Source organism: Polypterus senegalus, chromosome 12 (assembly GCF_016835505.1).
Source record: "Polypterus senegalus isolate Bchr_013 chromosome 12, ASM1683550v1, whole genome shotgun sequence".
Lineage (NCBI taxonomy): Eukaryota > Metazoa > Chordata > Cladistia > Polypteriformes > Polypteridae > Polypterus > Polypterus senegalus.
Window position 1 is genome coordinate 148,394,745 of NC_053165.1, and position 27,273 is coordinate 148,422,017.

The 27,273-nt window shown below is 42.9% G+C and overlaps 1 protein-coding gene across 6 annotated transcripts in view; it reads right to left on the minus strand.

The window, feature by feature from the left end:
* The window catches only part of LOC120539924 (protein unc-13 homolog C-like), a 471,266-nt gene that overhangs the window by 286,161 nt on the left and 157,832 nt on the right, over positions 1-27,273 (minus strand). For all 6 annotated transcript variants that reach the window (XM_039770276.1, XM_039770280.1, XM_039770279.1 and 3 more), the window contains 3 exons: positions 15,649-15,818; positions 3,382-3,497; positions 2,167-2,330 (listed from right to left, as the gene is read on the minus strand). In XM_039770276.1, the coding sequence (XP_039626210.1) occupies positions 2,167-2,330; positions 3,382-3,497; positions 15,649-15,818 (450 nt within the window). The remainder of the gene's footprint in view (positions 1-2,166; positions 2,331-3,381; positions 3,498-15,648; positions 15,819-27,273) is intronic.

Below are 27,273 nucleotides of genomic sequence, written 5' to 3' on the forward strand. Positions count from 1 at the left end.
AGAATAGTTCCCATTTCAATTTGCAGTTCTGTTTTTATCGAGGGCGAGAACAAATTCTCATTTTCCCCTTGATCTCCTTCTGTCGACCTCCTTACCTATGCAAAACTTCTCATCTGCAGCTCACTTCACAGCGGAGAGCCACATTCCCCCACCAGGCACTTTGATCTGTAACTGAAGCCACTGTGTCACTTGGAAATGTGTCAACAACAATACCCTTGTCTCTGATCTCTCTGTTCCATCCATTGAGGAGGTCAGGCCAGGCCATCTCTCTCTCTCTTTCCCTCTCGCTCTCTTCATTCAAAGACCATACAGTAGCAAAAACCAAGCTGGACCAGAGCTCAGTCAACATACTAAGACAGAGAGCCATCTGGTAGTAAGCATATGGAGACAAGATGAACCGTTACTTAGCATCTCATTGGCTCGGTGGAAGAGCATTTCATTTCTTCGGACCTAATGCTTTGAACCAGACCTGTACAAAAGTTGGTTCACCGTCTTCCTCCAGAAGCCAGCTATGGGAATTCATTAATGATCTGACTACTTCTCATCCATTGCTCAGGTTCGCAGTTGATGTTTCCTTTTTCCACTATTTGAACTTGTCAATTATAAAATTGAATTAAATCGATCAACTGAAAACAATGGATTCACTTTGCTAGTACTCAAAGTTACAGGACACTGATTTTTGATGAACTTTCTTTGGACACGGACTTGACAGAGTTAATTCTTTCCTGGCTATCAATGACCTTCTTAGACTTAAAATCTGAAATGCGAATGAACAACCTTCCTCTGAAGGTTGGCATCCTTCAACATCTGCAATAAGATGCTGCAGATGTTCTACCAGACGGTTGTGGCGAGCGCCCTCTTCTACGCGATGGTGTGCTGGGAAGGCAACATAAAAAAAGAAGGACGCCTCACAGCTGGACAAACTTGTGAGGAAGGCAGGCTCTATTGCAGGAATGAAGCTGGACAGTTTAACTTCTGTGGCAGAGTGACGGGCACTAAGCAAACTCCTGTCAATCATGAAGAATCCACTGCATCCACTGAACAGGATCATCTCCAGACAGAGGAGCAGCTTCAGGGACAGACTGCTATCACCGTCCTGCTCCACTGACAGACTGAGGAGACCCCACACTATGCGACTCTTCAGTTCCACTTGGGGGGGTAAACGCTAACATTATTCAAAGTTATTGTCTGTTTTTACCTGCATTTTTATTACTCTTTAATTTAATATTGTTTTTTGTATCAGTATGCTGCTGCTGGATTATGTGAATTTCCCCTTGGGATTAATAAAGTATCTATCTATCTATCCATCCATCCATTTTCAAACCCGCTGAATCCGAACACAGGGTCACGGGGGTCTGCTGGAGCCAATCCCAGCCAACACAGGGCACAAGGAAGGAACCAATCCTGGGCAGGGTGCCAACCCACCGCAGAACACACACATACACACCCACGCACCAAGCGCACACTAGGGCCAATTTAGAATCACCAATCCACCTAACTTGCATGTCTTTGGACTGTGGGAGGAAACTGGAGCGCCCCGGAGGAAACCCACGCAGACACGGGGAGAACATGCAAACTCCACGCAGAGAGGACCCGGGAAGCGAACCAGGGTCTCCTAACTGCGAGGCAGCAGCGCTACCCACTGCGCCACCATGCCGCCTCTATCTATCTACAGTATCTATCTATCTATCTATCTATCTATCTATCTATCTATCTATCTATCTATCTATCTATCTATCTATCTATCTATCTATCTATCTATCTATCTAATTATTTAGTGCTTTTATCTATCTAATTATTTAGTGCTTTTCACATTTATCTATCTATCTATCTATCTGAACACTGAGGTAGAAAAGATTCATGGATCGCTGTCAAAGCCACTGATACCAATCCTGGGCAGCACAAGGCAGGAAACAGCTGTGGACAGGGTGCCAGTCATCATGGGGTGCAATCACACACATACACACATGTCAGTTTCAAACTGCCATCTAACCTAACCTGCATGTCTGTGGGGACAAGGCCAAGGGAGGGAAACCTGCATGGATATGTCAAAAATGAGCAAATCTCACAGAGACCAAACTTAGGATGCTGGATCAGTGAAACGGCGACACGATACACTGTGCAAAAACAGGCAACTTTTAATTGAGAAGGCTCAATCACACTTACGTCATGGCTTGATAGATGGATTCAATTCCGTAGCGCATTGCAAATTCATCCACAATTTCTTGGGCCGTGTCCTCAAAGTACACCTTCCATGCTTCATCTCCTTTAACTTCTGGTATTTTTACAGCTCCGCCATTTTTAACTTCAGTTAAATGATGGAACAAGTTCTTCAAGGAAAAAGAAATGGGGGAGAAAAAAGCTTAAACTAGCTTGTTAGAACGTGGTACAGTACATGGTACCGAGCATTGTATCATGACACGTCACACTCGGTGTTCATGAGCCTCGTAATAATCAGCAAGTCATCATGGCCAGATAAGGAGGTGCTGTCTAGGTGGCTGGCACTTTTAATGGCAACCAGAGCTCAGATCTCACAGAGGAGTCTACCAGCCCAAGGACTTGAAAAGGGCATCCCTACTGCCAATATGGGCTTCATATCTGTTCATGTTACAGAGAAAACCATAGACACTTGGAATAAGCTTCTAAGTAGTGTGGTAGACAGTAGGACTTCAGGGACCGTCAGAGCTTGATGTTCATTTAGAAGAAGTAAGTGGATAGTACTGGCGAACGTTGTGGGGCGGAATGGCCAGTTCTCGTCCAGATTGTTCTAACGTTCTAATATGTTTAACGCCTCACCTGGAGGTGAAACACAAGTGGGATGAGCACCTGCAGGACCCGGAGTGCAGATAGAGAACCTAAAATGGAGAAAGTGACTGGGAATGTCGGTTAATGTGATCTATATGGTGGGCAAGTTGGCACATCACCACCACCACATACAGTATGAATGCTTTGGTTTATGTTTAGCATTTATTTGCACTTTTATTACTCCCTTTAATATTTCAGCCCTGATGTCTTTTTAGCAATGGGGTTCCCATCTGACAGGATTTTGTTAGGACATAAACAAGAGTAGGATGGCATAGGGTAGCCAATACAGGAATCACCTACAAAGAGACAACCCACTCTGGTGGGGTCCCTGAAAGGAAGCTGGCAATAGATGGAGGACAGGGAGCCTGGCTAATGGTAAAGATGCAGACCCCTTTAATTTGAGAGGTGAAGGCTAAGGACGTCGGGAATGAGGTTACAGAATGTTTAGGCTTCCAGAGGGCACACCGCGTTCAGTTTAGAGGAGTTTATGTTATATAAAAAAAATCTAAATAAATGTCCATCATATTTCAATAAGCAGTGTTCATGTATAAAATAACATATCGGATTAAGACGTACCTCATGTAAACATGTGTATTGCCCGTGGTAGGGGGCAACCTTTTCTTCTCCCTTCATTTCAACGCTAATTTTTAACCGGATTGCACCAGACACTGCAGATTTATCAGTCCGTTTTTCTGAAAAAAAAAAGACAAAGAACAAGCAAAGAAATTTAGTTATGTTTTAACACAAAAAATACAACTATTAAATAGTGCTTGTTGGATTGAATCTATTGGTAAGTAGCTTTAAAGTAAATAAAGCATGGCAGGTGAGAAATAAGCTCAATAAAATGAGATTTTTGTAACTCTGCTTTACCTATCCGCGTTGTCACAATTTCCGTTTTTTTACACCCTGCTTATTTTTTGCACAGTCGGAGTGACTGGACTGGGAGGTGAAAGCCAAAAAAAAAATGAGTCAAAGCAAGCTGGGAAGACAAGAAACCGAGGGCTAAGTTGAAAACCTTAAACTCTGATCTAAAGTTCTTTCCTTGAATTAATATAAAAATTTAAAAACTTCAGTTTTTACATAATACGATGCTCCACCAATTTAAATTGTTTTAACATTATGACAAATTGTGCAACGATGCCAGCAATCATATTACCAGTGGTTGTCCTGGCAACTATAAACAACATGGCAACTCCCGTGCCAATGCTGAAAATAGAATAGTGGTGAGAGAGCATTTTCCTAAAAAATAATTACCCAAAAAAGCATAATAAATCATTATTTTATGATGTAGAGGGCTTTCCTAATACTAATGCTGTCTTTCTGATTCATATAATTATTATTTTTTTTTATTGTTGTGTTTGATGAGGCCGCAACACCACCATTTGCTTACCGATTGCCACACAGCTGTGTCCATGTTGTTTGCTATTACTTATAATACCTGTTTATGGTCATGTGACACGTTACATCATTACACCCAGGTTATAAAAGATGGCAGCACAGTACCAGCCGCACCCAAACCTTTTAATAGTCTTGTTATTTTTCATGGCTTATGTTTCCTTTGCTCTATTTTAAATTATTTTTCATGTATTTTTAATTTGTATATATATTTTTTTAAAATATTGTTAGATTTATTGATTGTTCAGTAATTACGTATTGCATATGTGGTTTTACTTATATTGTTTGTGTTCTGTGGGTGGAACCCCCCCAAGAGGCGGGGTCAACATGGCATCGCTGCTGAGGGACCACCCCCTGCCTGAATGTCTCAGGTTGAAGTGCAAGTCTCTCAGAGGCTTGCTGACGGTTGTGCAGTGAAGACCATTTATAGCAACTAATGTCTTGGATTTCTGATTGATTTTATTTTGTTTTTGGATTGCTGTTCTCTGGATTGTGTTTTAGCCTTGAGTTGCCATTTTTAGGCAAACCATTTTTTAACCCATTTTTGACCCTCTGCCTTGCCATTTTTGTTTATATACATTTTTTATTTATAAAGATGCTGTTTTGGTTTTGTCCATTCAAGCCGGAGGTGTTTGATTATCCTCTCCCTTAAAGGGTATTTTCATGTGCGTTTAAAGTATTTTTGCAATTTTAAAGCCTGAGTACTGTGTGCAGTTGTGGTCACCATGTTACAAGAAAGACATGGCAGCACTTGAAGCTGAGCAGATGAGAGCGACCGGGCCGGGCGCATTCCAAGAATAAAGTACATGTCCTACTGCAACGGGCTCAGAGAATGAAACCTGTTTAGTCTCAAGCAGAGGAGACTGTATGGAGACCTAATCCAGATCTTCAAAATTGTCAAAGGCATTGAAACAATAGATCTCTCAGAATTCTTTCAATTAAATGGTGAACCACATACTCAAAGACTCCATTTGAAATTAAGAAAATCTGCATATAACTAGCATTTCTTTATGCATAGGGTTGTGAGAATCTGGAACAAACTACCGAGACATGGAGTTAAAGCAGAAACCTTGACAACCTTTAAGGAGGATCTGGAAGAGATACTGGGACAAATGATCAACAAACTAGCTACACAAATGATCTTGATGGACTAAATGGTCTCTTTTCTTTGTCAAATGTCTTATGTTCTTAACTCCATTTGTGGCCCGTGCAGGCCTTGAAGCCTGCCTTTTGAGTGTGTGTGGTCAAGCTGCCTGGGGTGAGGCCTGTTTCACAGGATGACAGGTGAAGTCCTGCTCAAGGTTTAATTTGTTAAGAGGCCCTTTTTCACCTTTTTTGAGATTTGTGTACTACTCTTTCAACAAATCTGAACAAAATCTCTCAAGGAGGGTGTACTTTATTATCGGCTAAAGGTCTTTTCGAAAGTCTGGTTTTTGACCCTTTGCTTTATTTTTGACTGGTGATTTTTGAACTTCATTTCTAATTTGGTTGCTCCATTTCTCTTTTTATATAATGACACCTGCTATCACTCTGGCTGTTCATTTTTGGTACTTCTCACTTCCTGGTCCTTCACTCTTTTCACGAAGTATGGTGAACACCTAAACCACCGGAGAGCTCACATCACATGCGAGTTCAAGGTACAAGGTTGCTTTATGTAGTCCTGTCTACAGATGATAACATGAAATTTGCTTTCTCAGTTGCATCTAATAACAAGACAGAAAGAGATGAAACAAAACAAACAGACGAGACAAGTTAAGGTAAGGAAGTTTGATAATGCGTATTTACACACAAATGGCTACAGGAAACATATCAAACTTTAATCATTATCTCCGATATTCCTTAATAAAAGGCTTTCATCTTCCCCAGATAGACGTCCTATGAGCAGGGTGTCCATCTGTATATGTGATAATGGGGCAGTCAGTGGTCATTGTTCTGTCTCAGGTCACTCGTGTACAGAGTAAATAGTGATGGTGATAAGAGACACCCCTGTTTGAATGAAAAAGAGACCTGTACCTGGACTGTCTCTGAATGATTGTAATAATGCAGATTCACTCCACGCTCCCATCTGCCTTCTGGGGAGCTCTTGAACCCGACACCGTCGGTAATGTTACCGATGAGCTTGGCAGTGAGGCACAAACAATGAAGCCAGGGGATGGTGCAAAAGTGTAAAGTGTTTTTATTAAAAACAGCAAACAAAAAAAGGTGTTCAAATAAATAAAGTGCAGTGCATCAAAATAAGTCATTAAATAAATAATCCCTTAAAACAGAGGTGAAATCGCGGAGGTTAAAATCCATTAGAAAAATCCTTTAAAACAACAAGGTTAAAATAACGGCTGGAAGCAGTCTGTTTAAAAACAAACCCTGGCGTCTTCTTTTACCTGGCGGCTCCCCTGCTTCTCCCATTGGGCTTCTCAACAGAGGAGTCTCCCTTCCTGCAGCTGACCTTCTATCCACTTGACTGGTGTGGAGGCTTCCCGATCCCTGGCTTCGGTTCCACTCCCTCCAGACCGAGACTTGGATCCCACAACGGCCAGGACGTTCATGTTGGGGAATCCATCACCCAAACCTCCCGACTCCCACTGCCTTCTCGGCTTTACGAAAGGCCAGCCGTCCTTCTTCTGGTCACCCCTGCTCCTGCATAACATGCTCAGTAGGAACGACCAGTACCAACTGCCCTAAGAGTCGGCCAAACACCCCGCTAGGACTCACAGTCCAGCTGCACGCAAGCCTTCACTCGCTCGCTCGCTCTCTCTCTCTCTCTCTTACACACGCACTGCCTTTCTCCTCGCTACTTCCTGCTACCGCTCTCTTCTCCTGCAACCTCCCGTTCTTTCCTTTTCTTTCTCTTCCTCCTCCCCGCTAGCCGCCTCACGCTTCTATTTATAATGGGGACGTGGCAGCTGTGGCAATCAGCTGCTCCTGGGAACAATTACGGATGCGGACAGTTTGTCACCTGCGCACTTAGGTGAGAAACACTTGCATCACGAATTCCCCAGGAACCGCTTCAGCCACACACCACAACGCCCCCTCGCTAAACCGCTTATTTATTTTAAAAAGTGGCCTTTGACATGGGTTTGCTTTCTGGGTCCTCCCTGCATGGAGTTTGCATGTTCTCCCCGTGTCTGCGTGGGTAAAAGACATGCAGGTTAGGTGCATTGGTGATTCTAAATTGTCCCTAGTGTGTGTGTGTGTGTGTGTGTGTGTGTGTGCGCCCTGCAGTGGGCTGGCGCCCTGCCCGGGGTTTGTTTCCTGCCTTGTGCCCTGTGTTGGCTGGGATTGGCTCCAGCAGACCCCCCATTACCCTGTAGTTAGGATATAGCAGGTTGGGTAATGGATGGATGGATAGGTTATCATATTCAGATATGTGGGAGAGTGGCAAATTGAAACACCACCCCACCCCGAGGGGCACGAACTCTAGCTACGCCACTGTTCGTGACAATACCATGAAAGTTAAAAAGCGATGCGGTGTTAGTGTTGTGCGGAAATTAGCAGGGCCTCTTCTAGAAAAAGTGCCCAAATTGCAAGTGTACTCTGAGTCTCGATATGCAGGATGTCACAGTCATAACTCACGTTGATGTCATGTCAGCCGGTTCTCATTAGCGATACAGTGGAACCTCGGGTCACAAACGTCTCTGAACACATACAAATCAGGTTACGACCAAAAAGTTCACCAAACTTTTGCATCTGTTCACAACCACACAATGATGAACAAGCCAGTTTCCCCTTCCGGTTCGTATGCGCCGATGATTTCCGCACGTGTTCTGTCTCTGCCTGTGCATTCGCTGTGAACTCTTTGTGCTCTATTTCATTTCTCTTCCGGTTCGTACACACCGGTGATTTACACACGTGTTCAGTCTCTCCCTGTACAGTACTTTGTTCTCGGTCAGACGTGCATCGCGCGGAGGGACTTTACTTCAAAACTGTAATCTCCTCTCCACCGAGTTCCTCCTCACTTCCTTCATGCCAGAACTCGACTCATGCAAGGTTAGCTTTCTTGGTTGTTTATGGTTCGTTTTTGTATAAATTACGGATTTTTCAAATGTTCATTTTTTTCCCTGTGCTTCAAACTCATTAAAAAAAAGTATTTACAGCGAGCGGTTTGTAAGGCTATAGCGTGAACTCTTGCAATGTTAGTTTTCTCTGTTCAAGGTTTTCTCAGTGTTATTCAATGCTTTTACATTTAGTTTACTATTACACTGTACATTTTATTGTATAATTAACTATTTTGTGCTTAAAAATCTTAAAAAAAAATTACATACAGTTTGTACAGTCCGGAACGGATCAATTGTATTTACATACAGTCCTATTGGGGAAAATTACTTCGGGTCACGACTGAATTACGGTCGTGACCCGAGGTTCCACTGTACATGGTTTTGTGTATTAATATTCGGACATGTTCATGGCCTACAAACAAAAAATGAGTTTCAGTGTTTTGACAGAAAAGTGCAAAAGTAACGTACAGGTATCATCATGAAATCTCTTACCGATTTCTGAAATATATATATATACTGGAGAATATAACTTGACAAATCCGCTTGAATGGAACAGGTGGACCTCAAAAGCAGGGCCTGGGGCGGTTGCCACACTCGCCAACCCCAAACGCCGCTCTTGGATAAATAGGTTTACATTCCTACTATTCAGTTTTTCCAATCAGTATGTGAGGCTGTATGGTATTGAGCGCTGAAGAAAAGTCCAGCCATGGTGCTCTGACAGATGAACCAGGCTAATCAAGAAAAAGTATAGATTTGATGTAAAATAACAAGCAGAGCATCTTCAGCACTTCTGGTGGCACAGTAAGTTGTATCTCCTTGTTAACCCTTATCTGTCCATCAATCCAACCGTCCACACATGCACCGTTAATTAGGTCCGATTTAACAGCAAAGGTCTTCAGGACTTCAAGATGACATTGCTGTGTCCTTAGTCAGGAAGATTTAGCGCTTGTTGGTAATTTCAGCCAACCAGTGGGAGTGGTGATGGAACTCCGTAAATAACAAATGGCTAATAACAGTTACTGATAATGATGATAATGATGGCAGTATTCATGTGACAGATGCTGCCAGGATAAGTACCGACATCCTGCATCCCTCGACCGGATAAGAAATAAATGGATGGATATTAAAAATAATTACCAGACAAAATTATGGGCCAAGTGTCGGGTCTAGCAGTGACCCCAAAGAGTACAATTTCTTATTCAAATATTCTAAAGTACAATTGTGAGCTCCCTGAGCTCCTGCGACTCACATAAACAGAAAATAAAGTGAGGCTCATAGCAACCAGACAAACTACAATCATTTCACGCTAGAAGATTTATAAATATAATATCAATAATGCAACACTGAGGACAAGAACATTTGGCTAGAGTGACAATAACGAAGACTCAGACATTCGCCTGTTGCTCATTTATGACCTCAAGGCAACCCGGGGAGATTTGCTTTTCCCTGCCAAACAAAAAACATAAAATGAATTGCTTCAGCTAAACAATCTGAAACGCGACAGCCAATAATTGGATCTTGGAAGATTTTGGAAGTTAACTGTCAGTTCAGAAACTTACAGACAGATCCAGCAGAAAAGTCAACTGCAACGAGACGAATACAAAAAATGAAGAAGTAAAAATTCAAAAAATGGAGCAAGCAAGTGAGGAGACACAATCAATTAAAAAGTTTTTTTTTAGTAAAATATACCATAACCAGGATTGGCTGCGCTAATCACTTTCACATTAAGAGGCAAGCAAACATCGGAAAGAAACGAGCACAATCAGCACTGGGGGATTAGCGACACGATCAGTTCTGCCATGACATGAAGGAATTTTTCAACATTTCCAACATGCTAAAGTAAGAAGCACCTGTTGGAGGTTGTTGACGCGAAACGATTTATTAAATCTAAGGGGTCCACTTACTTTTTTCGCAGCACACTGTGAATGTCGCATAGCTGTCTTCAATAAAGACATGAATGATTATCGTGTGTTTGTCAATACATATGACTTCGATGACGATGACAATGACAATGAGAAACCAGGCCATTCTAAAGGGTTCACATACTTACCACTTGTAAACAAATAATAGATTTTTGATAAATCAGTGGAATTGTGAGGATGCAGGGAGAAGAGCTGGCAAAGCTGGGTGAGTTTAAATACTTGGGATCAACAGTACAAAGTAATGGGGAGTGTGGAAGAGAGTTGACAAAGAGAGTGTCAGGAGTGATTTGTGACAGACGAGTATCAGCAAGAGTGAAAGGGAAAGTCTACAGGACGGTAGTGAGACCAGCTATATTATATGGGTTAGAGACGGTGCCACTGACCAGAAAGCAGGAGACAGAGCTGGAGGTGGCAGAGTTAAAGATGCTAAGATTTCCATTGGGTGTGACGAGGATGGATAGGATTAGAAATGAGGACATTAGAAGGTCCGCTCAAGTTGGACGGTTGGGAGACAAAGTCAGAGAGGCGAGATTGTGTTGGTTTGGACATGTGCAGAGGAGAGAAGTTGGGTATATTGGGAGAAGGGTGCTAAGGATAGAGCTGCCAGGAGGAAGGACTAAGAGAAGGTTAATGGATGTGGTGAGAGAGAGGACACACAGGTGGTGGGTGTGACAGAACAAGATGACGAGGACAGGAAGATATGGAGGAAGATGATCCACTATGGTGACCATTAATGGGAGCAGCTGAAAGAAGGAGAAGAAGATCTTTTGTTTGTTCCCTATGAGAATGAGCAAAAAATGTTAATCGTTTCAATTTTGTAATAGTGTGTGTGTGTATACAGTGCATATACATTGCACAGTAATAAATGTGTGTTTTAACATTTTATTTCATACTAGGCAAGGTACCTGTCTAAGGTAGAATAAATACAAAATTTAGGGCCAGTCTGGAATACTCATTTAATAAGATTAATAATAATTAAGATTAAAATTGTCATCTTGTAAAGCACTTTGAGCTACACTGCATATGAAAATCTGCTATATAAACACATATTATTGTTGCATGTTTATTTTTTGGGATTAAGATGGAAAACGAATATGCAGAGGAGCAACCAATACTTAAATTAGAGTTTATTAAAAACTTATTACATACTGAGACCCCATATGACTTTATTGCTTCAGGATGATTGTGACCACATGGTGGAGAATATTGTTTCAGTGCAGTGCATGGCGTAGCACACTAGGGATGTGGTGTGAAGTGCAGCCAGACCAGGGGCCTCATGTATAACGCCGTGCGTAGAACTCGCACTATAACATGGCGTAAGCACAAAAGCCGAAATGTGCTTACGCACAGAAAAATCCAGATGCAGGAACCTGTGCGCATCTAACTTCCACGCTCTTCGCTACATAAATCCCGATCAGCGTGAAAACTAACGCTCGTGCACGCGCATTATGTAACGCCCCAAATCCTCCCAGAATTACGCCTCTTTGAATATGCAAATCAATATAAATCGCCCTTAAGTGCAGCCTTCTGTGAAAAGACAATGGGAAAAGCACGGGGGAAATATAAGAATTTCAGCGAATACCAAGTGGAGGCAAAGGAAAAACATACTATTTGTTCAAATAAACCGTAGTATAATCAACAAAAGGAAGTTGATCGAGTGACATAGCGTGTTGGAGAAACTTGAAAGCTCACATTCACAAAATCGCACAGTGCCGGAAATAAAAAAGAAGTCACATATCAAAGTCGCCATGAAAAGCCGAGTTGTAGCCCACTGTCTGAGTGTCATATGAAAGCTTATTAGGGTACAGAGAAAAAAGGCACACAGTGGGGAAAAAGCACGAAATGTCAACTTCAATCTCGACATTTCCACTTTAATCACGTAGTTTATTTTGTCATTAAAGTAGAACATCATAAACTTCATCTTAAAATCGTTTAATTAACCAGTTTCTCAAATCACATCGTAATTAAAGTAGCACGTTAAATGCTTTGTTTTGTATTTGATCTTCTATGTGCTCTATGTGTGTGAATCACTACTTGCTTCTTAAACCAGCTCTCTTCCTCCAACTGTACACAGAATCCATTACATTCGTGATATTACAGCTCTCTGAATAACTAAAATACTGAGATGTATACGTGATGTCATTTTCATGATGATAGGAGTTAAAGCACGTTATTAAACATGTGTTTCACTTCGATGAAATAATTTATTGCAGCAGTACTCAGGGGCGGCTCTAGGCTTGTGGTGGCACTGGGCAGAGGAAGAATCGGTGGCTCCTTCGCCCGCCAATGTCAGTGAGGTAGCTTATGCACGGTGGATGGCCACGTCCGTTACAGACACTGCATAGCCGCCTCGTGCTCATGACACAAGCATTTAACTTTTACCGAAATTTGTCGCTACGTTTTTAGCTGAGTTGTTATTTTCTCTTTCTGTTTTATATTCAATATATATTGGCGTAGCCGTCACTACAGTCAGTGCTTTTCTTTCCCCAAGTAACCGATCGCCATAGGCCTACAATCAGCTCTGTAATAGATGTTAAGCCACCTGTAAGCTTAGCGCCGATTCTTCAAAACGTTTAAAGAACATTGAAATATCTTCGTAGTACATGTTTAATTATTCTATCCTTAACGACACTCCCAGTGAAGAATATAGATTATTTAAATGAAGTTAAAGTTTTATCTGTATAATTTAACAAACATATTTTGCTGCATTTCACCTTAAAAATGATATCGTCATCATATGTAAATACGCGCTTTATAAAGTGGCTCAGGTTGTAGATATTATAACTGTAGTGCAAGTTTACAGTGGGGTGATTGTACTTATAAGTACAAACAGTTCTACAAGGTGCAATTGATTGAGTGCATTTAAAGTTCTTGGGATGAAACTGTTTCTGAACCGCAAGGTCTGTACAGGAAAGGCTTTAAAACGTTTTGCAGTGGCTGAGACAGCGTGTCCTTGAAGCTGTATACCGATAATTCTCTTTCCAATCAGCTGCTGCTGTGATTCACACTCAGATACAGTGATATAAATACTCCGAGTGGTGCAATGAGAGTAATATGGAAAAAGATGATCCGCTGTGGCAAATCCTAACGGGAGGAGCTGAAAGAAGAAGAAGTGAGAGTAACAACGCTAAATCAGTTATGGTATTTGGAATACTATGGCTGTTCCCTGGACCATTATATTGTTACAAGTTAATTACAATCAGATGCTACACTAATAAACAATATGCGGTTAGTTTCAGTGTATTTATAAAGCCGCGTCATGAAAATAAAGAGTAACCACACAGGAACAGTAGCACTGCTTTGACGTTGGGTGCCGCCAGTCTGCAAAACCGAGCGGAGAACTTGCAAACGACAAGGCATGAGGTACCGTGGAAAAGTGTGTGGCTTTACGCCAAGTGTAGGTTTTATACATTGCGATTTGAACGTGGAAAAGTTCTTACGCAACATTTCTGTGCGTACGCACCGTTTATACATGAGGCCCCAGGAGTTTGGAATTTCACGGGTACCCCCCCCCGGGGTACCCCCCACCCATTGCTTCAATGCAGAGCATAGTGTGGCACACCACAGAGGCGGCCATGAAGAGTCAAGTGGTGCAAAGAGCTGCGCTCCAGGGTGGTGTCAACAAAGAATAAAATGATGAAAGGTATGGAGTGATCAGGAGTTCACAAGGGACCCCCGCTGAACAACCCGGCTGTTTTGAGGTGGTGCATGGTGTGGCATGCCAGAGTGAAGAGGTGCGAAGTTTAGCCACACCACAGGATTTCACAGGGGACCCCTACCTTATTGCTTCAATGTGGCACATATGAGTTCATTGGTGACCCCCTCATTTCAATTCTTTGAAGAGATTGTGACTTCATGGGGAGATTAATGACTCAAAGTGGAACCCGGCACGGCACACAAGGGAGGTGGCAATTATGTGGTGTGAAGTGTGGCACTCCTTCTTTACTGATATCCCTCCAGATTTCTAAGATGGCGCCAGTGCTTGTCATGAATCAATCAGCACAATTCATCACCCAAACCCCACCCACATTAGTTCCCAATTAAACAAAAAGTACACACCTTGAGCAGGGCCTAAGAAAGTACCACAAACTACAAATGGCCCAAGTTCCAGTAGTGGGACTGGTACAAGTTCCCAAGTTTATAAAGAGTCCCTGGTTTCTGAGAATAAGTTCCTGTGATGGAGAACTCGCAGAACCCACACCAGCAACGAGATTCAGCCACTTGCCATGCTCTATAACTGGAAGTCGTGTTGAGTCCTTTAGTGGGATTTGAACCTAATACTCTAGAGCTGTGAGACACCAGACATGCGCAGAATGACACTCAGTGTTCATACGCTCCATGAAGACCTTCAGAGGTGTCACCAACATATTGAATGTAAGGTAATCTGAGCCAGCTACTTCATGGTGCCAGGTTATTAGGTACATCTCTATACGTCTCTAACACAAATTCGACATTCCAATGTGTCCCACGTCCTGTGATAGCAGGGTGTGCTATAATCAGGGAGACCAGGATTTCTAGCATCAGTTGGTACTCAACTGAGAGGTGACCTGAATTACTTTTTGGATGTGGCCTGGTAGTTAGCAATAGGTGTCTTGTTCCTAGCATTTCTTAACCAGCTGCCCTCATAAGCTTCTCATGCACAACCATTTCAAGGGGTTTACCAAGAATGGCGGGGAAACCAAAAACTACCAGTCATACGTGATCCTGTAGGCAATGTCAGCTCGGGGATAAGAGAATGGCAGAACTGTACAAACTAAACCATATGGACACAGAACATTGGTGCAGGATGTCATCTCAGAATAGGCCACGTATGGTATGGTATGATTGGTTAGTTTGTCTTTGGTGTGATTGGTTAGTTTGGATGGGCTATAGTAGCCAAAGACCAGGTCGGGTGCAGATGTCATCAGTAAACAAAAACATAAAAGAATATAAGCATAACAACTGGACTATTGAGGAATGGAAAAGTGTTGCCTGCTCAGAGGAATTTGGGATCCTTTTGCAAGAGAAATTGGTCCAAGCAACCTGAGTCCAGAATGCTATCCCGTTTCGTGTCAAGGCAGGTGGTGGCACTGTGAAAGTGTGAGAACACATTATAGCCCACCTGAAGAAAGTCTGAATAGCAAGGAATACATAAACCTCGCGGCTGACCAAGATGACCATCCCTTCATGGCTAACAATGTGTTACTTGGATGGAGACTTCCAGCATAATAATGCCTTATATGTCTCAAGGCACATGATGGTTCTGGAAAAGGGACGGTGAGATTTTAATGGTTCGGTGGCCGCCACAGTCCCCCAGATTTTCTGGGATGAAGTATCAATGTCTGTATGCAGCCATCCCTTTGGCAGCCACTGTGCAGTCATTTCTGGATGACGTCTCATCATCTCTTTGAATTCACACCCGGGTGAACTCATGCTGTTCTGAAGGCTAAAGGAGACATCATCACACTACATGATAGGGGCGCCTAATAAACTGGCAACTCCATACGTATAGCAAGATATCCATAAGCATTCACTACGTCCAAAACTGAGCTCACCTAAATTGTACCAGACATCCATCTCCCCGCTCAGCGTTCTCACTTCTATGATGGTCTGCCCAAGGAAATCGTCCGACTCCTTTTTGAAATGCTGCTTAACACGAGATTTGATGTCGTCGTCCTCATCCCAGACTCTCACCTTTATTCGGTCAGACGAGTTGTGGCATTCACTGCGAGGAAACAGAGAGAAGAGGAGAGACACCTTTAATTCCAGGCTGATTGTTCCCAGAATGAAAATGAATACTTAAGATTTATTATCTAAAGTTTATGCAAAGAGAGACCAATTACTATTCAGAACTTCCTTTTTATTGGAATATCCTGTGCATAAATTATTTTGATACATAGCCTGGCTAAGGAGAACTGAACATTTAATTTTGCACAACCATTATTAAAATTTATTATGAGAGAAAGGAGATCTAATTTTTTCTAATGTGTGGTTATCACTTGCTCAAATAAAGCATGTTAATTTACTACAATAGCGGCAGCGGCCGATTCAGAGCGCTAGCCGTGCCAATTCATTCGAAAGCAATTCCGTTTAAAATATTATGTAAAGTGCCTAAATACACAAGATAATGAAATGAAAACAACCATGTTTGAAAAGAAACAAAACAAATGATCAACTGAATGTCCGTATACATTGTTGGTTTAAAGTATGCTTCAGTTATTAATAATTGAACACGTCGCTTACCACCTCTATTGAGATCAAATTCAGCACACTTTATTTAAAAAAACACACGTTGGACTATCCTGTGGTGAACACACAATGAAAAGTACTGAAGATGACATGGTGCCTTTCGAGGGAGTCAATCCTAACAGCCTCTAGAATAAGACAGGATGCTAATGGTGAACAGAACTGCCGAATTTCATTTCAATTCCTGCTTCGCAAAATCATCCCTTAATCTGTTCTTATGTGTGATTTCAGGATTGTCAAACGCAGAGCTCAGTAAAATCATTATGATTTTTTAGTGATTTTAACGTTTCGTTTGGGTGAAGAGCGAGGAGTATTGGTCCCTAAGGGTTATTCCACATCTGAGGCTGCTGTCTCCTTCCTCGGCCACCTTCTAATGCTGAGGTCATATCTTCCCTAGTTCCTTCCATTTGGCTCTCATCTGCCTCGTGCACTGCTTGCCTGAACATTCACGTAACCAACTCCACCTCACGCTGTTCATTTGGGGTCAGAGCCTGAGATCTCAATCCTATTATGTGACATCACCCACTGCTGAATTCTGCTCTGTACTTCTAATATTTTGATTGTATTAATGTATTCTATTGAGGATTACTTGTGTTCTTTTCTGTGTATTGTATTTACCCCCTTTACGCTAAACCAACCTGGAAAGGTGTCTCTCTAACCCTTTCCCAAGACTTTTCCATTTTTTTCGGGATTTGTTCTTTTCTTCTTAGAAAGTCAAGTCTGGTGGGGTTAGGTCTGGGCTGTCAAAAGACAGGGCCTGTTACATCACATTATGGCACTCCTGGTGTGATTTTGAGCTATACAAAAATAAATTGTATTGTATCACACCATCTGTGCTCCCTTTCTCTAAATACTCTCAGACACGTGTGCTTAGGGTACACCTTCAGGGCTCTGAATAGATAAGCAATACCAACCCAGGTTGAGAGGGGACGCTGTTGTTAATATGTTCTCCCTTTTCACCCACAGTTTAGTAGGATGCTGGCTGAGTGATCTTATTTTCACATTGTCTGCTTCTTCCAATAGCAACGTATAAAGACTAAGAGGCCACCGGAAGAGGACATTCATTACGGACCCGTAACTAAGACAATCAGAGCTACCACTTAGAAACACTTCTTTCTTTTACTCATTGTAACTGCTATATTTTGCATCTGCATGCTCATTTTTCTTTCCAACATTTTCCAAACACCTTCTATAAACAGGATTATCATGGCGGTACCCCAGCTCTTTGTTTGTCTCTTCTCTTTTCCTCTTATACTATGTAAGCTGATCCAAACCAGGATACTTCCAGAAGGCTGGTGACCGCTGTCAAGCGTGCACACCACAGGGTTGCCTTCCAGGCTCACCTAAGGTTGATTGAACCACCCCAGTGACAAGAGGGGGTAGCTGTCCCTAACAGTCATGTCTACTTTTTCTCTCCCAGTCTCGAAAAGCCACCCCTCGATGGCAACAAAGCTAAAGAAGCCCCATCCCCTCTAGCCCACTTGGTATAAAGACGGTCCTGGATAGTGGTGTCTCATTTTGGACCTGACTGCCATAAAGAGCACGAGAGAGAAAGTGCGTCCTTTAAAGAACACCATTTCAAAAGAATTGTCCCAACCACAGAGCACCATCAAGCATATATTTAAGTCACTGTTCTCTTTATTGTTGGATTTAAATGGAGTTTTGCCAAGTTAGCACCCCAAGCATGCGATTTTTGCCCTGCCTCATCATTCGCACCACTACACCACATACTATGGCCAATAAAATTTAGCGGTGTTGAAGCACGTGTGAAGTTCCTGCAGATAACTGCTCTCGTGCCACGTCCGCCTAAAGAAGACTGGCCTAATTCCATTCTGTTTACGTTGTGTATGAGTGGGGACGTAAAAATTCCAGCAATCGACCAATAGCATGGGAATAGGGTACAGTTGCCGACTATGCCACTAGGTGCCACATGCCTTTACACTCAGCCACATTGTTTTGTACCTGCTGAGATCGAGCGACTTCATTTACCTAAGACCCTAGAATACAGGGTGACAGGGCAGATCCAGGGTGACAGGGCAGACCCAAGCAACTATAGGCCAGTAAGCTTAACATGCATCACAGTAAAATTAATGGAAGGGATTATTAAGGATAAGATTGAGCAACACCTGGCAAGGACAGGAGTTATTCTGAACAGTCAGCATGGGTTCAGAAGAGGGAGGTCGTGTTTTATTAACATGCTGGAATTCTATGAGGAGGCAACAAAAGGTTACGATCAAAGTGGAGCTTATGATATTATTTATCTGGACTTTCAGAAAGCATTTGATAAGGTGCCACATGAGAGGGTGGGCATCAGATTAAAAGAAGTGGGAGTTCAGGGTGATGTTTTTAGATGGGTGCAGAATTGGCTCAGACACATGAAGCAGAGGGTGACGGTGCGAGGAACCTCATCAGAATTGGCCGATGTTAAGAGTGGTGACCACAGGGGGCAGTGCTGGGGCCGCTGCTATTTTTAATAAATATAAATGATTTAGATAGGAATATAAGTAACAAGCTGGTTAAGTGTGCAAGATACAGTAGGTGGATAAGCAGATAATTTGGAATCCGTTATATCATCACAGAAGGACTTGGATAGCATACAGGCTTGGGTAGATTTGTGGCAGATGAAATTTGATTTCAGTAAATGTAAAGTATTACACATAGGAAGTAAAAATATTAGGTTTGAATACACAATGGGCGGTCAGAAAATTGAGAGTCCACCTCATGAGAAGGATTTAGGAGTCATAGTGGACTCTAAGCTATCGACTTCCAGGCAGTGTTCAGAAGTCAATAAGAAGGCTAGCAAAATGTCAGGTTATATAGCGCCTTGATGTGTGGAGTACAAGTCCAAGGAGGTTCTGCTCAACCTTTATAATGCACTGGTGAGGCCTCATCTTGAGTACTGTGTGCAGGCTACAAAAAGGACGTAGCAGCGCTAGAGAAGGTCCAGAGAAGAGCAACGAGGCTGATTCAGGGTTACAGGAAATGAGTTATGAGGACAGATTAAATGAGCTGAGCCTTTACAGTTTAAGCAAAAGAAGAGTAAGAGGTGACATGATTGAAGTGTTTAAAATTATGAAGGGAATTAGTCCAGTGGATCGAAACTGTTATTTTAAAATGAGTTCATCAAGAACACAGGGACAAAGTTGGAAACTTGTTAAGGGTAAATTTCGCACAAACATTAGGAAGTTTTTCTTTACACAAAGAACGATAGACACTTGGAATAAGCTACCAAGTAGTGTGGTAGACAGTAAGACGTTAAGGACTTTCAAAACTCAACTTGATGTTTTCTTGGAAGAAATAAGTGGATAGGACTGGCGAGCTTTATTGGGCTGAATGGCCTGTTCTCGTCTAGAGTGTTCTAATATTCTAATACTTCTGGTGGCAGGGCTTAGCCTGTTGGAAGCACTTGACTGGAAGTCCCTGAAAGTAGGGACTATAAATCCCAGCAGCTCCACCTGGCTGCCCCCATGGAACTCCACATGTCTGCCACATGGAAATGCAGATCCCCCTGTGGGCATCCTTGTGGGAATCCTAACCCAGGGAGGCTGCCATCTAGCATATTGGGGAAGAAAATATACAGCTGTGCTCACCTTCCTCAGTCCTTCCGCTGCACTGGCCTCCCATCTGGGTGAGGATCCTTGTTCTGTCCTGGCTGGGTTGCCAGTCCATGTGTGCCATCTGGTAAGTGTAACCTTAATACTCATTTTGAGACCACTTGGAATGCTGCCTTGAGGTTATTCTCACCCTGGCGCCAAAGCTGCCTCACCAGGAGACCCTTTAGAAAAAAATGGTTTGTGTAGGTGTGGTGGGGCAGTCAGCTAAGATAATGACGCCCTCTACTGGATTAAGAGTGTCAGTGAGGGGCGTTCAGCCGTATGAATTTACCAGTGCAAGCAGCCTCTTTAGTTTTTACTCCTGCTCGTTACTCAATCTCTCTTTGGAGAGCATCACAGAAGAACATTTATGGTAACAAACATCGCAGCATGTTAATGTCATCGCCAGAATTTTATGGTCACTCTTATTCTGTGTGCAAAAACTGATTTATCACCTCATCTTCTGTGTTTGGCTAATTCATTCAGGGTGGGCTTGTGCGACAAAACACGATCAGAGCGGAGCGTTAATGGGAGAATTTAAAGTGCGGGATGGAGTGTGACGCTCGAGTCTGATTATGCACTTTATTTCTTTTCACACAAGTGACATGAATCAAAAGCACCCCACGCGGGGCTCACAAATCAAAATAATAATTAAGGAGGCATTCAGTAAGAAATGGAGGCGCTAATCAACAATACATAATCAAACGACAATCAGCATGAGATAACCATCCATTTATCATTTGGCCTGCTTATATAACGAGTTGCCCTGACTGATGACAAACCCGACTGCAAAGTACAAGAAATCAGTGAAGGGGGACAGTGGGAGGGCCACCTGACTCGGTCCACAAGGACCACTCCGGAGCTCTTCATAAGAAATGGTGGTGTTTTCTCTTTTAATTATAATTATCTTTAACTGTACCTGTTCATAATTCATGTAAAGTGTGCAATGTTCTCCCATTCTTGTGTGGCTTTTTTTGCTTGTAGTCCAGTTTACCCCTCATTTCCCGAAAAACATTGAGTTAGGTTGGCTGCATGTCTATTGGTGGGCTCTGTAATGGTTTGAAGCAAGAGGATGGTCTCCCTCAAAATGAAAGTAAATTCAACCACATTAACGTATAAGGAGAGATAAAACGACAAAGCTCTTGGCTCAAAATGTATTGACGGTGCAAAAAAGACAAGACGTATATGTGATAAGATGTCTGTGGTGCAGTGCAGTTTTTAAATAAATAATCGTGTCCTGAGCATGCGACACTGCGGGGTTGATTGGGGTGCTTGGCTGATTGCGCACTCAGGTGCAAAATACGAAGGGATGAGTCAGGTGCCCCATTCGCACCTCAAAGGCAGAAGCATATCTGATGGCGCGGGTTAGCCCCACACTACCGGTTGCATCCCAGGAACTTCTGGAACCCACCACCGGCGATAACGTACCCGACAGATGAGCCAGCGGATGAGGCCACAGCACACAAAGCAAGAGGTTGGTGAAAAAGTGCTCAAGTGCTTTTTATTAAAAACGATCAAAAGGGCAGTGCTCTAAAATCTTCAATAAATAAATAATCTAATAAAAAGAAGGTGTTCAATGGAGGTTAAAATTAATCAAATAAATAATCCTTAAAAATCAAGTCCCCAGTACATCCCTTTGAAAACGTACATCTCCTCAGCTAACCTCAAGTGTGTCATTGAAGCCTAGAAGACGACTAACAGGCAGTTCTGCCCACTCTCTGCTCCTGCTCCTAGGCTCGAACCCCTGCAGCCTTTTGTGGCTCCCACAGGGCACTAGGTCATGCCTCCGACTCCTGCTGCCAGGCTCACGACCTTGCGGTCCATGGCTCCCCGACAGGACACCTCACTGAGCCTTCCAATTCCCCAGCAGTCCCGCTGCCTCTCTCCGGCCTTATGTGGCAAGTCGCTCCAACTGAGTAGCACATTACTCTCCAGCTCCCAGATTACTCAGATTGAGTGAGTTCCTTCAGCCCCTGAGCGTCAGCCGCACACCCCCAAGGGACTTCCACCCAACTGCCTGCCTTCTCTCTCTCTCATTCACCTACATCGGCTTCCTCCACGTCCTGCCTTCTTCTCTCCTTCCTTTAACCCCTTTCTTCCGATCTATCTTACTTTTTCCTCCCGATCGATCTCCCTTCCTTTTTTCTCTGACCTTCCTCATGCTGAATCTCCCTTATATGACGAGCACCTCAATTGCCCCGGAGAAAGTCAATGAAGGTGGCACGGTGGTGCAGTGGTAGCGTTGCTGCTTCACAGTTAGGAGACCCAGGTTCACTTCCCGGGTCCTCCCTGAGTGGAGTGGGCATGTTCTCCCTGTGTCTGTGTGGGTTTCCTCCGGGCGCTCCGGTTTCCTCCCGCGGTCCAAAGACATGCAGGGTAGGTGGATTGGCGATTCTAAATTGGCCCTAGTGTGTGCTTGGTGTGTGGGTGTGTTTCTGTATGTCCTGCGGTGGGCTGGCACCCTGCCCAGGATTGGTTCCTGCCTTGTGTCCTGTGTTGGCTGGGATTGGCTCCAGCAGACCCCCATCACCCTGTGTTCGGATTCAGCGGGCTGGAAAATGGATGGATGGATGGAAAGTCAATGAAGCAATGGAGACAGACTGCACCCCTCACATGGACATGTGGTTCACCCTAATTACCTCACCGACCTCTCGCAGCCTCATGAGCAGGCACACCCACGGAGATCGTGCCGGACATTCAATTATTTATTTAAAAATTGGCTGCCTTTTTCTGTACTACAAAGTATCACACCTGTGCCCAATCAGGATATATAAAAGGAGCCTGTACAGCAGAGAGGGGGATAGAGGATGAACAGAAAGGACAGAAAGAAAAGAGAGACAGATTTTCAAGAGATGGGAGAAAGAAGACAGGATTGGGAGAAGAGAACCTGAGCGAGAGACAGGAGGCAGGCAGCCGGGAATAATCCCAGGACAGAAGCGTGTGGCCACCGTTCTAGAGGGGACTGAGGGTCACTCTAACAGAGCGATTTAGGGAGCGGGAGTGACTGACTGCTCATTCCTGAGGAATGGTAGTGGGAGTCTGAGGAGCGAGGCTTGATGCGGTGCCCTGTGCTTGTCGGTGGGACATCTCCTCTTCTGCAGGATCCCATCGGGGTTAGCAGAGGACACGTCGGTTTTAAGAAGGGTGCTTTGTGAGATTTTTATAGAACTGCTTCCTGCTATATGTTTGAACATCGTTTTTATGGATATATTCATTGTATATTTTTAACCTCCACATTCATCGATTTTATTGAAGATCATTTTTATTGAAGATCATTTGTCTGGCAGCTCTATTTGGACTGTGTTTTTTCTGGTTTTAATAAAATTACTATCCCCTTGCTGAATGCATGTGTCCAAATTTGCCCGGCTCAACTCGGTCTATGGCCATCGACGGTTACGGCTTTAAGAAGCTCCCCGGAAGTGACCATGGAGGGTGGAGCCAACCCGGATCGTCACAGTGTACAGAAAGTGACAGCGACATCCTGAGTCACTGCCACAATTACACAGAGACCCATTTAATGCGAGGTCCGCAGATCAGTTGGCACAACAGATAAAGTAACTTGAGCATAAACTGGAGGAAAAATCGCTGGGGGGCTACATTGTGTTGATTAGTGAGACAGCCTAGGGGGGCAAAAAGTGATCACACAACCTGACATATTTGGCTGTGATGCTGGAGTATCATTTTGTCAGATGGTAAAAGAATAAAGAATCCATGAGAACAGTGAGAAAAGGTCCTGCAAAATGCAGCAAGCAGTCTGAAGAATGTGTTGCCGATGAATTTTAGTTCTCAAAATCATGAATTCCTTAAGGACTTGTACTCTTTGCACTGATTTTGTAGTACTAGACCGTTTGGTTGTAATAGAGGGACAAAAGGCAGAAAAAGATTTGGGGTAGCCACCCTGTATAACCGGCACAAAATACAGCATCAATAAAGCAGAGAGTAAACATTAGGGACTGAGTCCAATCAGAACATAGAGAACAGGTAGGCTTATTAGGGGGCCAGAAACGGACGTGATGTCATGCTGGACTTTCTTTGGGGGGTCTGGCTAATAGGGAAGAGAGGGAGAGTTAGTACTCATCGCCACCCTCTGGACGGGCATAGAAATACAATCACTTAAGCCCTTGGACTGACTCCTATGTGCACGTGTGAGGCAGGGTAGAATTATAAAGTTCTTCTAATTTCCTTTTGATCGTTATTTATCTTGTTCTCTGTTGCCTTGATGTTTGCACCTTCTTGTACGTATTTACCTCACTTTATGAGCCGGATTGGGTAAAGGCATCTGCTAAAGAAATAATAATAAAATACTTTTTCCTGACGTTCTTACACGACTTTGTGTCTCTTTGAATTCTCTTCTGGGTGACTCTTGTCCCCTGTGGTTTACGGGCATTTTATTGCCCATTGTGTTGTTGGAGTTTTCTCGATATTTTTGTTCTCATTTTTTTTCTTGAGCTTGACCTTTCCTTTTCTCATTCATTTTATTTTTTGTGTCGATTTATTTGTGCACCACCCTTTGCTTTTGGGAAGTTGATTGTGAAGTTACTGTATTTTTTATTGTGACAACTTGCGTTACTCTTTCTACTGCCGTATCCTTTTTGCTAATTTTTACCTCCAATTTTGTCCATTTAATCATACGTTTTTGACTTCCTACTATATAACAGCACACCGGTCATTACCCCCATCTTTCACTCAATTACCTGGCAGCTTTCTGGGTGATATGTTTGATAGTTTGAGTTGTATGACATTCTAGTCTTCCCAGTCTCATTTTCATCTTCCTAGTTCATTCTTTTTCTTCCATTTGCAATTCTAATCAGTGTTAAGGGCACGGCGTGTCTCCATCTCTGAGGCTACCTCCCCACTACTACATTCACATTTAAAAAAGAAATTTATAAATCAAAATGAACTCATTTTACATCATCATTTACAAAAGTATCTGTTTTCACAATTAAATGATCAAAAACGCATATAACATCGACATTCGCCTAAACTGGTAAAGCACATATCTGTGGAAAAATCCTTGAAGGGATGGTATTGCCACCGGACACGAGATTTATCGCAAAAGTGTGGCAACCGGTAAATCATTGGCCTTCTGCACATATATACAACATTCAAAGTTTACAAAACACAGCGGAACAAGCGCAATGGAAAGCAACCCCTTTATGTTTGCCATCTTGGAATAAGGTTGTTCTTCCACGAAGGGTAATGAATCAGGGAATGAGCAGGATCCAATCAGGGAAGGGTTCTGTGAAAAACGCTAGCCAATCAAAATGCAATTAGAGTGCGTTTTGGAAAGTCGACATTGCAAAGCCAATGCCGGCGTTTTCAGAAGAGTCTTTTACGGGAAGTTTCAACACGTCGGGGTAGTGTGGACGAAAAGTGCAACTGGACAGTAACGTCTGTATATTTTGAAATAAGAACATTGGTAGTGTGGATGCAGTCGGACCCTGATTCCCCCTACCCATCCACTCATCCCCACTCTATTCTCTTGACTCTGCAACTCAACCTACAAACCTCTTCCTTTACCCTTGCAAGGGTCCCGTGATCTTGCTCCATTGGCTTCCTCACTTCTCTTGTCAAACTATTTTAAAGAATGTCAGAAATTTGTTCCTAACTACCAATTCACACAACTTCAAGTAATTCAGAACCTTTAGCCTACTCCCCCTTAAATGTCATCTCAGGGGGTTTCGGTCTCTCCTGATTCCACTTTGTCATTTACAGTATGTGCCCATGGTTTACCCGGCACCTTCCTCCATATGCTTTGTTTTCTCTTTCTGGTGGCATTTCAATCCTTGTTTCTGTCTGTAAACATCAGTCTGATTCATCAAGTTCTGCTTTTATTTTCCTCCTCCTCTCACCATTGTGAACTTCTCTGCCTTGGCACTGTACCAGCTAAATTACTTTGCGCCCCTCAATGGAAGTCTTCCAAGCTTCATTCTTTTAACATAGGGTGATCTTCCTTTCTTCATCTAATTTTTTTGGAGCAGCCTACCACTTGGATTAATGAGTCATCCTTAGAATCCACTGAGAACTGGCCCACTTCAGTCACAACAATGGAAATTTGATTATTTGGCGCCCACTGACGTCACAGTCTCTGCGCACTTGGGTTCTTCTGGCAGTGTGTGCTCGATTGCTTTTGTTGCCTAATTACTTTCCTCCTCTTCACCTCTGCATTTTGTTAAATTTGGACTCTGCTCACTATTCTCCAAATCTAGGATGTCAGACAATGAGTTTCCCCTTTCTTTAAAATGACAGCATAATGATATCACACCCACACAACATTACATGTCATACCCCCACGACCAGGGGCATGAATCTCCTTTTTAATTTGTGTTGTTCAATTTACCCAAGTTTACGGATCTTCTTCTTCTTCTTCCTTCAGCTGCTCCGGTTAGGGGTTGCCACAGCGGATCATCTTTTTCCATATCATCCCATCCTCTGCATCTTGCTCTGTCACATCCCCCACCTGCATGTCCTCAATTTCCCCAAGTTTACAGATATAATGTCTAAATCTACAAATCTTTGGTTAGTGACTAGTTAAATAGGGAAAGGATCCTCAGGTAGCCAGAACTCTTGCTTTGTTTTTTGACCTCAAAATTTTTGACTCTCCTCTTGAATAGTGATGATCATCTCCTTTTGTTGACTTCCTGGCATTCTGAAGCTTGTTCCTTAAAATTGTATTACATGTGGGAAGTAAAAATGTGAGGCTTGAACACACAATTGGCGTTCTGAAAAACAAAAGTACCCCTTATGCGAAAAACGTAGGAGTTGTAGTGGACTCGTCATTATCAACTGCCAGACAGTGTTCAGAAGTCATTGTAAGAGCCATTTGTTAGTTATTTAGGTTAAGCCGATAGAAATACCATCTTATTTATTCTCAATATTTGCCTATATATACAGGTATAGTATATGGGGGGGTCCTATTATAACCCATCCATCCATCCATTATCCAAACTACAGGGCCACAGGGGTCTGTTGGAGCCAATCCCAGCCAACACAGGGCACAAGGCAGGAAACAAAACCCAAGCAGGGCGTCAGCCCACCGCAGGGCCCTATTATAACCCCTACAAGCTAAACTGAAATGGAATATTCTAACTATTTCTTGTCCCTCTGACTACCAATTAGTCTCAGTGAGTGACCTGCCCTGCCGTAAGTAAGTCATGGAGGGCACACCATTTCAAACCGTGCCCAGTTGTATGTAACGTAATGGGCTCTAGTGATCGTGCAGCGTTGGACGTTTAGAATGTATGGAATGTATTAAGTAAAGCATAGGGAAATAACTCATCTTTAAGTATAGAAAACAACTGAAGTTGAACAAGAAAAACTTTCAAGAAGAAACATTTCTTC